Source organism: Octodon degus, unplaced genomic scaffold, assembly GCF_000260255.1.
Source record: "Octodon degus isolate 3935 unplaced genomic scaffold, OctDeg1.0 scaffold00121, whole genome shotgun sequence".
Taxonomy (NCBI): domain Eukaryota; kingdom Metazoa; phylum Chordata; class Mammalia; order Rodentia; family Octodontidae; genus Octodon; species Octodon degus.
The window spans coordinates 2084969-2096391 of record NW_004524697.1 but is presented as its reverse complement, the minus strand read 5'-3'; the positions used below and the strand labels follow the sequence as shown (position 1 = coordinate 2096391).

The 11423-nt window shown below is 35.6% G+C and overlaps 1 protein-coding gene across 2 annotated transcripts in view; it reads right to left on the bottom strand.

Moving 5' to 3' along the window:
* The window catches only part of Glra3 (glycine receptor alpha 3), a 203652-nt gene that overhangs the window by 147636 nt on the left and 44593 nt on the right, over window positions 1–11423 (bottom strand). For both annotated transcript variants that reach the window (XM_004640224.3, XM_004640223.1), the window contains exon 2: window positions 7975–8102. In XM_004640224.3, coding sequence (XP_004640281.1) covers window positions 7975–8102 — 128 coding nt within the window. The remainder of the gene's footprint in view (window positions 1–7974; window positions 8103–11423) is intronic.

The window sequence follows — 11423 nt, the reverse complement described above, 5'->3', positions numbered from 1 at the left end:
ATATGCTGGTTTAGTACTTAGACTCATGGATCTTTGTTTTTCAGACAGGCTGTTGTTCTGTTTCCCAGAATGATCTTGAACTTGTGTACGCAACTTGTCCTTTCACCTCAGTCACAGTGTAGGTAAGGCTACAAGTACACAGCACCATACGAGGATTTCTATTTTTGAATAAGTAACAATACCTTTGCTGACAATTAGGAATAATAGGCTACTTGTGGGTGCCTCAAATTAATACTTTCTCTGTTTTGACAAGCATAGTCAAAACTCAACACTCAACTAAGGTAAAGAAGCTGCACCCAGGGAACAGAGTCTGTACCCCCATCTCTATCTCTCTCTTACTCTCCTTTTCCTCCCCCCTCTTTCTCTCATAAACATGCACACACCGGCACACATGCCAACAGAAAACTGAGGCAAGGAACTGCTGTCTTATGTCACTGACATGTGTAGTCAAAATGTACTTGTCTAGATACTTGTAACTCAACTTACACAACTTCACATTCACAGAAATGGCTTAGAGTAAAAATGATATTGAGCAGAACAAACTGCAATTACAGAATTAAAATTAAAGAAATAAAATCTTCCAAAGCATTAAAAATATACAAAGTAAGACCTGTGTTATCAAATCATGGACTTGGAAGGTCATCTCATTATGTGTAAAGGTAAAGGACAGTGGTATGAAAGGGATGGGGGAAATGTGTCAGAAAGAGATGATAAAGGAAAATATATTTTTTAAAAGATGAGTTATTTTGGAGAAATAAGTCATAAAAACCAAAATATAGCATATGCAATAATCTTTCTAAAGATAAGTGTCCAGAGTTAGAATATAATAGGCTATATACAGTGTAGTAGGAATAAAATTTTATTTTTTATCTAATTTTAGATGTCAGCATGTATTGGAGCAACATTGGCAAACATCTAGAATTCTGTTGCTTGATAATCACGTAAGTTTCTTTAATATCAAATACATAAAATGATTATAATGCAAGAAAAAAGGTGACTTTCCCCTTCCTTTTGCTTTTTTTTGCTTTTGAGTCTTCTGTTACCATGAACTGTCATCCCTCTGTCATGTGTCACTTTGCCTTGGAGCCAGTGGATTACAGACTGAAAAATCTGCAAACTGTGAGCTGAGTAAACCTTTCCCCCTTTAACTTTAGGTGACAGGTATTCTGTCTCAGCCACAAGAGCAAAATAACTGTGATACATGATATCCTGGAAAAGGCAACATTCAAAAGACAGTACATAGGCTGGGGTTGACAGACAGTGGGGTAATGGGGAGGGAAGAAAAGAGAGATATTCAGAACACAAAAACTCTCTTACAGGACAGAGAAATTACTCTGCATAATATAGGCGTGGTCTATTCATGTTGTTATGCATTTTCAACATATTTAAAAAGTGTGCACTGTAATGAATGAGCACTAATACAAACTATGTGCTCTAGTCAATAATAGTGTACCAAGATTGGTCCACCCATCATGATAACTATAGAAATAAGTGTCAAGAACAGAGGAGACTGTGTGGGAAGGGGATAGACACAATTCACTTTCAAATTTTCAGTAAAATTCAAACCCTTCTAAATCATTACTATTCACTTAAAAGATTATTGATGAATCAGAGCTCAGAAAATATGTCAACCTCACTCCTTTCTGAAAGTGAAAAATATTTCATATCATTATTTTTCATATTGTTTTTAGCCTGTTGGCGAAATGTAGAAATTAAACTTAGTAGTACTAATGCAGAGGGAAGATAGATGATACATAAATATATGTAAAATTCATACATATTCAAATTATCTGTGTATCTATCATCTGTCTGTCTGACTGCCTGTTTGTCTGTCTGATTTAAAGATACTACTGTTTTTAAGAAAGATTGTTAGTTATTCCCTTCAGCCCCTGAGATTTTCTGGTCCTCCAACCTTTCATATCAGTAAGATCACTTGCTTCACTGGGCCGAATTAATCGAAGAATTCTATCTACAGTCTGTATTTTATGCCTGGTGATACGTTGGTTTCTCTCATTGTGCTTCTTTTTTTTTCTTTAAATCAAAGTTCTAAAACTAAATGATTTCCAAGTTTAAGAAAATATTTGTAGTGTAGTGCATGATGTTTCAAAAAGTTAGGCATTATGTCAAGTTTCTTGTAACATATATACCTTTCCAAACATTTGTCATTTTTTTTGCAATGAAAATATTCACAATTCTCTTTCAGATTATTTGAAAAACACCTTATCATCATCTATAATCACTCTAAGTAGAATAGAATGTCAGGATTGATTTCTCCTAACTGAGCACCCATTGACCAGCCTTCCCCCATCCATTCTTGTCTGGGCCTTCCCTCCACGGTTTCTGAAAATCACTGTTCTACTCTCAATAGCTAAGAGATCAAACTTTAAATTTTCGTGTGTGGGTGAGATCACCCAGAAGTTCTCTTTCTATGACAAGCTTACTTTAGCTAACAGTATCCTTAAATACCTTCTAGGTTATCACAGAGAATAGGATCTCATTCTTTTATGGCTGAGGAGTATTCCGTTGTGTACATGCACCATTTTTTATTTATCCATTTGTCACTTGAGCAGTGCTGATTAACTTCAATTTTAGGTCAATAGTTCTATTATGATGCCAGTAGTGTAAATGGCAGTAGGCATGGGAGTACAGCTCTCTTCAGCACGCTGATTTCCTTTGGATAGACTTGCTCCCATTAGTGAGTGTGCTGAATTATAAGGAGCTTCTCTGTTTAATTAGCTGTGCTGATTTACAATTCCACCAACATAAGGTACAGGTTCTCTCACTCCACATTCTCATTTGCTTTTGTTATCTTTTGGATTTTTAATGGTAGACATACTGACTAGAGTAAAGTCATATCTCATCTTGGTTTTGATTTGAATTTCCTTGATGATTAGTGATGTTGAACTTTTTTTTTTTTTTTTTGTGGTAGCAGGGATTGAACTTAGGACCCTGCACTTGCCAGGCAAGTGCTTATTCTACTGAACTATCTCCCTGGCAACCACTTTTTCAATAGCTGTTGCCCATTTGCATATGTTTTTAAAAGAAATGTCTGTTTAGGCCTAGGGAATATTCTTGAATTGTGTTGTATTTCCTTTTAAGAACTTTGAAGTCCTTATATTAGTCGCTTATCAAATGTACGGTTTACAAAAGTGTCTCTCCTCTAAAAGATGGCTCCCCACTCAGGTTTTCCTTTGTTGAAAGGAAGTTTGGTGTGAAGTTTGAAATGAACTTTTAGTTTGATGTAATTCTGTGAGTTTGTTTTTGCTGTTTCTCTGTGTAAAGCCCAAATAACTTTAAGATCACATACAGAAATAAATAGATAAAATGTGTTTCAATTAAAAGGACCCACTCACTGGTTTACGGCCCTAGAGCTTGAGAAATCCATGTTCCTAAAACAAAGAGGACATAAGAAAACCTTGGATGGGGTCCCGTTACTTGGAAAACAGCTAAAACAACTGAGTCAGCCAAGAAGTTGCCCTTGGCCCTCCCCTTGTTTAAATTCTTACAAGAGACATACATTCCCAAACCCAAGGCCTCACTATTGAAAGCCATAACAACATAATGTCCCAGGTCACAATGCCTCGATTTCTTAAAAATGTTCCCGGAACATGAGGTATTCGTAGGGCGGTCTGCACACGCAGGAACAGAGCGTGCCTTCAGTATAGCAGGCATAGATTTTAAAGGCAAAAACCACAAAATGGGGGGGAGGTTAACCACAAGGTTAGACCCCTCAGCTACCCCCGGACTTACTCCATTTGGTCATCCGGTATTGTAACTCACCAATTATTGTAAAGGTCAACCTACACTAACCAATGCGATTTGCTTCTGTAACTTGCTTGCTCCCCCCACCCCACTCCCCGTTTTGTGATTTTTGCCTTTAAAAAACTATGCCTGCTACACTGAAGGCGCGCTCTGTTCCTGCGTGTGCAGACCGCCCTACGTATATGTAGATAAGAAAACTTCCCCTTTGTGATTTGCATGAGAGACCGACTCTTGGGGTCTTCCTTCACGGCAACTCGACCCTTACACTCTGCTTTGTGGTCTTACCCCATAAAAATGATGCCCATCCCAGTATCCTTAAACTTTTCCATCATTTTCTCTTAGTAATAAGTTTTTAATGAATTTGAATAGATTTTTTAAAATCTTTTATTTATTTGGTGCAGGGTCTTATTTTGCAGGTCAGACTCATACTGATCTACCTGTCTCAGCCTCCTCCGTGATGGGATTATAGGCCTGCACCACCATGCCCTGTTTTGGGGGCCAGCATGGTATGCCCAGGGCTCCAGGGCTGGCATGGTATTCAGTACCAGGAATCAAACCTGAGTCCTTGCACTTACTAGGCAGATGCTTAAACTGCTAAGCTATCTCCCCAGCCCCAAGTAGATTCTTAATATGGTGAGCAATAGAGGGTAAAGTTTACTTTTTTGCATGTGGATACTTAGTTTTGCAGCACTATTTATTTATTTAATTGTATATTTTTCTGTCTTTAGAACAAGGTCTACAGAGTCTCTCTATGTGGATTGGACTTGTAGTGATTCTCCTGTTTCAGCCTCACAAGCACTGGGATTATAGGTGCATGCAGACATGCCCAGTCTCAATCAGCATCTCAGCACGCCCCATGGGTAGGGCCCACACCACATGCCAGGGATTGAACCCTGGCCACTGCAATCTGCCTAAGTGGGAGATTTAGTCTGCTGAGCTGGCTGGCTGGCCAACAGAACTGTTTATTGAAGGGGCTTCCTGGAATATTTGTTTTTAGCTCCCTATGGAAATTCAGTTCACTGTATATAAATGGATTTACATTCGCAATGTCTATTCATCCCATTAGCATAGAGATTTGTTTGTATGAAATCACACACTATTTTGATTACCAGAGCTTTGTAATGTTTTTTTTAAAGGTATAATAATGCTTCTTGCTTTGTTCTCTGTATTCAAGCTTGCTTTTTATATTTGTGGAATTTTCTTGCTCTATATGATTTTCAGTATTGTTTTTATATTTATGAAGAATCCCATTGTTATTTTGATGAGGATTTCATGAAATTTGTATTTACTTTTGGTAGTATAGGGATTAAAAAAAACTTCAGACTACTGTAGTAGCACCTAAACTTTCACATTATTAATTGCTTGTTTTGATATAGAGAAAGGAAAAACATATGTAATACCTAACTCATGGCTGGAGTTAGGGTCAGTTTGATTGATTGGAATAGCTAGCTAAATTCCCTAGAAAAAGTTTTGGTGAAGGAAAAGCAACTCAATCTATATGGAAAGTAAACGTATTTTTGGTCTTTTGAGCTTCCACAAGGAGCTAATCGCTTGAATATTATCAGGGGCATAGCTCTTTCATTTAATATTTCGATATTTGATGTGCTGGTCTCTCAGTTCCCTGAGACAAATCACAGGGAGGTACCTGACAGCGAAAGGTATGGTCTTCCTCAACTTCTTTCATCTAATCATCTTAGTTATGCACTGAATTTATTTCATTAGCATTCAAATATCTTTATGTTAACCATGAGGAAGACAAGTAATTATATATTTCAGTACATTAGTATATTTTATGCAGTAAGCAAAAATGCTTAATATTCTTAATTTAGAGATGAAGTTATGAGAGTATTGCTGTCAATCACAATTGATTCTGGGAAGATGACATAGGCAAGAGTGGTAGTATAAAAAATACACTAAGTTGTTTTATAATTGATACTACTATTTTTGTTAATCAAATGCAAAGTTCTTTGTTTCTAATATTGACAGTACAAAGTAACATTTTGAGAACCATTTAAAATAAATGATCTCTTTTCTCCCATGCTTTTTATGGACCCTGGCAGTGTGGAATCTTCTACTTTAGAATCTAAGGACCTCTGCTGTTCTTGTTTTGAAAATCTGTAAGGTATCTATTGTTGTACATTACCCTGCTTATGTCTTTGCTCCTATTTATTTTTAATCTTCAAAATGAAATAAAATTAAATTTTAAAAATGATACATAAATTAAATTATTTGCAAAAAAAAAAAGAAGAATCTAATGACCTCTGAATAGCTTGGATATATCTGTTTCCAAGAAATATATTTTTATTTAAAAAAGAATCAGTACTTATTTAAGGCAAAACCAACTGCTTGTAGAAATACCTGGTCTTATATGTGTACTAATAATCTCATTTTAAAATGGTTTAAATTTTCTATTATCTGTTAAATTATGAAATTATAAAATAGAAGTAAACTTTCTAACTAAACAGCGAAGGCACCAGAACCAATTATTTATTGTATTAAAATTGTATTTTGAGACTATATGTTTTTTATATGTTCACTGATAGTTAAAGACCAATGTTTTCCATTTTAATTTTCAGCAGAGCACCACGCTTTTAAGTCCCTGAATGTAGTGTCCTTGCAATGAATCTACTAGTTGCTAGTTATGTCTCTTGTGACTTACTCATATAGCAACTACTTATTCTTTTGGGATCAGTTAAAAATTAATTTTTTGATTAATAGCAGGGATACTTTTTCAATTTGATAAAGAATCTTAATAATGAGATATTTTTCTTTCATTCTGCTTTATATACCTGTAAGCTGTACCTTTTTGTTTTAAACAGCATGATAATCAATAATTTCTTTTTATGAGTTTAAAAAATGTGAGGGTTGAGAGCTTCAAAACAAATAAAGGGACTGTATCTACAATTTAAATCTTAAATTATATTTAAAATTGAAGCAATCCCTCTCATAATTTTTGTGATAAATTATCAATAAATTTTATTCCCTTCTTTTCCATGTGTTAGCCACACTTTTTTATTTATTTATTTTTTTGGCGGAACCATGGATTGAACTCAAACTCTTGAGCTTGCCAGTGAGGTGCTTATTCTATTGAGCCATCTGCCTGGCCCCAGTGTTAGTCACTCTTGACATTTTTACTTCTCTAATTCTCACACCACTGCTAAGCAATTCTTTTATCTCTCACAAAGATAAGGAAAATGAATAATAATTGCAAAGAACAGAGTTTTTTCCACCTTCAATGATGAAAATAGTGTAATTAATTCAATGGAATATCTTCATTATTGACTAGAATATTATTCAAGACAGATTAAATAAACTGAAGAATAAGGCGGCATTCTAATTTTTTCCTAAAATTAAATTCCAAAATATATTATTATTCTGAATTCATCTAATATTAACTGTGTAAATATGTTACTTATCATGGCATTAGACATAAGAATAAAAAGTAGTCCTCTTATGTTGGTTTCTATTTTCTTTTCTAAAAATTCATGTAAAACATTTTTAAGCAGTAAGATATTTTAAACATTAAGAGTAGCCTTTTCAGGGGCCAGGGAGATGGCTTAGTGGAATAAGCACTTCCCTGGCAAGCACAAGGGCCTGAGTTCAATCTTGGATTCCACCAAAAAAAAAAAAAAAAAAAAGAGTAGCCTTTTCAATGTAGTGCCTTCTGCAGTAAATAAGCTGACAAGCTGATTCTGGACACTATGGAACCCTTCTATGGCATTAACAAAGCAAGAAGGAGCTGGAGATTTAGCTCAGTGGCAGAGTGCTTGTGTAGCATGTGCTGGTCTGAGTTCAATTCTAGCACCACAAAACACTGCTAAAAATAAAGTGACATTGTTTATTACCAGCCCATAAAGAAGATTTTATTCTAGTTTGTGATGGAACAGACAGGAAAATTAAAGGAAAGTCACATTCAAACACGCATATTCCTGAAATAAGTGGTGAAGGCAATAAAGGCCATAATTATTAGAAAGAGAGGAAACAATGGGAGCTGATTAAAATACCCTGAGATTAAAATTAAGAACACTGAGATCCACAGGAAGCACATTAAAATACCTCTGAAGACCATCCTTGTACACTTACGTGACTAATAAGATATTTGGCAGTTGATGGGAATATAAACTAGAATTTCTGGCAGAAACAATTTTAAAATGTATCTTGTTTAATACTTTTTAAACACCTGTTATCTGAAGTAGTAAACAGAAGAGTTACCTTTAAAGTTAGGCCTGATTCTTGCATCGTACCCTGATGTCCTCCCCATCAGCTTGTCCAGGAAGTCTGAAGGTGACATTGGAGTGCTTCGGGATCTAGCACTGTTGGTCTCTTTCGTGGCAACCAAACTGCAAATGAGGACAAAATGACAGCCTTTACAAACACCAGTCTAATAACTGCTTCCTGCAAAAATAAAGTTAAAATGCTAAGTCAAAATACCTTTAACAATGAAGAAAACTTCAAATTCTATACAGTTAGCTTCCTAAAAGTGATACAGACACTTATGTGTTAGTTGTGAGAATTTATATAGCCAGTTCTCTGAGGTGGCGTTGTTTTGTATTAATCCTGGAAACAAAGTCACCTCCAAAGTTAGCACAGGTTAAAAATTATATTTACTCAAATTTTACATCTGCTTAAAGTTTTAAAAAAATATCCTTAGTGTTTGAAGCATAAGAAACTGTGAAAGTCACCTATAAAATACACTTGTTGCTTTTTTGAAGAAGGGGGAAAATAATCACCTCTTTCTTTGACTTTGTGAATATTTCTCTGAACTAGTAAAACATGTATGCCACGGATTAAACAGTAATATTCTTTCCTTTATTAAGTGCCTTTAAATTCATTCTGCTTTCGCTAATGTTCCATTTATCTAAACTACGTTTCGTTAAAGTATAAAATATGTGTGTCAAGATTCAGAAGTTAGGTCATAATGCTTAAGCACCTGGCTGTTAGGTTGTTAGAACCCGTGCTCCCAACAGGAAAAGTGTTCCGTGTTCTTGCAAGCAGGATTTTCCTTTTCATTCAGCCCTTTCTCCTAGAAAGCCACGCTGAGATCACACTGCTTTGCAGCTTCTTTTATGTGTATTGGAGCACAAAAGGCCTGCCCCTGCTGGCTAAGAGCTAATGATTCTTTCCCTACACTGAGCTCTGCTTAGGAATACAAAGCTGTGAGTACGCATAGTTTGAAACTCTTATATTTAAGTCGAATTTCCTTCCTGGAGCTCATCAGTTGTCACGCTCTCAACTCCGTGTGTTGCTAAACCCTAAGTGTTTTCGGTCACCACCAGGACATTGCACCATCAAATGACTAAACTTCTTAGATTTCCCGTCGGGATGTTAGTGGTGAAAATGGACCTTTAATCATCACGTTAATTTATCTACCATATAAACACATGCAATGTAGTTTTAATATCCAGTCTCAATTACAGTGTCAGCATGATATTTCCAAAGCACAGTATCTCAAAAACAGTACTTATTATCTGGTGCTTCTTTCTAATTCTGGGCCCTGGAAGACACTTATCTCAGTAGCTATCCTTCTGTTTGTCTGGATTTTTTCCTTTAATCTAAAGGCATTGCTCAAGCTTTTTAAACTGATTCTTTTATTTTCTTTGTCACATCTCTCCTTTTAGTTATCAGAAGATTAGCTTCAATACTTCCTACAAAGGAGCATACCAATTTACTACAATGCTCTGCCTCCTTTGTTTAAAATAATAAGTGAGTAGACCTGCTGAGCTGAAGCGCTCACATTGCATGCTGGATGTAGGGGTTAGCCAGGCCAGCCTTCCGTGCTGTGAGCGGAGGCCAGGCTGAGCTGGCCTGATAGGACAGGGAAGGCAGGGTGACTATGGAGCTAGAAATTAATCAACCACAGAAACACTTGCAATCTCTGAAAGAGACAAGGAGTAGGTTCTCCATTTGGAGAGTAAGGAATTACATCTTGTTTGTGAGCCTGAAGAACTGATTTTGAGCCCTGACTGCTTACTTTCCAAATTTGGAGAGAATAAGTGTATTTTGTTTGTGGGAATATTTTTATAGCAGTCATAGGAATGGAATGTTAGCTTTCTACTGAGTTTTCATTTCTATTACTCTACATTTTAACTTCAGAATTATTTTTTAATTTATATCATTTTTTCTCTTTGTTGATATTTTCCATTTGATGAGATTTTGTGGTACTTTCTTTTTAGTTCTCGAGATATTCCTTTACTTCTTTAAATATGTTTTAATAACTCAATTATTTATTTGCAACTCCAATGTCTTTTCTTTCTCAGGTAAGCTTCTATTGGTTGCTTTTCTCTCTGTGCACAAGCTGTGCATTTTTGTTTCTTCCTGTATATTTTATTGAAAACTAATCATTTAAATCATATAATGCCACATCTTTTGAAATTATATCCCCTCTATTCCTACAGTTTTTATTGCTTTATTTTATAAATTGAATTTCCCAAACCAATTCTTTGAAGTCTGCATTGACTTGCATGTACAATCATAGGAATATCTTTCTACTTACATTACACATTAGCCAATAATTGACAAGGAATACTCTTTCTTAATGTTTTAGGTTGGGGATCCTCCTGATATTGCAGAGGGCTTTGTGTTCACAGTGTTATGCTTTCAACACTGAATCAGCACTAGCCAATTTTGCTTTAGCCTTTCACTCCCACTTATACAGGATCTACAGGCCAATCAGCGCTGAGAGGACCTTCTTAGGTTTTCCTGAGTCTGCAACTATCCTGATGCATTCATTTCTTAGAACTGCCACATCCAAATATGAGCAGTAATGTGGCTTAATAACAAAAAATATTTATCTTGCTTCTGGAGACTGTAAGTTTAAAACTGACTTGTCAAGGGAATTGTGGGGACCTCCTTCCTTGGCTTGTAGGAGTCTGTCTCCTTTCCTTTTCTTCACCTGATGTTGCCTTTCTATGTGTTTATCCTCATATCTACTTCTTATAAAGTCATTACTTATGCCAAATTTAAGAGCACCTATATGAATTTATTTTACACTATATACTTTATTTCTAAATAAAATCACCTTTTGACGTACTAGGTATTAGGACCTCAATATATGAATTGGGAGAATACAATTCAATTCATAACCCTGATCATCCTCACAAATATATATATATATATATATATATATATATATATATATAGTCTTCTAGATACCTAGGAATATGTGGAACTTTCCAAAACCCATGAACATATAGTTCCACTAATTTTCCTTTGAGTGGTTTTGCTTAGTCTATGCTGTTTTCATTGAATTTTTACTACCTCAGGCAATGAGGAAAATTTTTCTAAGTGACTTTGAGAGCTTCCTCTAAGAAAAATGAGTTTAAAAGTGTAAGACTCCATGTTAGGCTAGGTAGAAGAAAGCCTGCAGGTGATTCTTTCCAGAGAAGGTCCAGAAGGTGCACGCAATGACAGCTTTCTAAGAAAGAAACCTGTGAAAATCCCAACTCCATCCTTCTAACTAGGGCAGCCATGTTGCTATTTTGTTTTGTAATGGAGCATTATAGGATTGCAAATTAGCCATGAGACAGAGCGGAGGGAAGTAGAGTAAGTGATATTGCCACAGCCCCAGCTCTCCTAACGAGAGCCAGATGATTTTCTTTTTCTTTCTTTCTTTCTTTCTTTCTTTCTTTCTTTCTTTCTTTCTTTCTTTCTTTCTTTCTTTC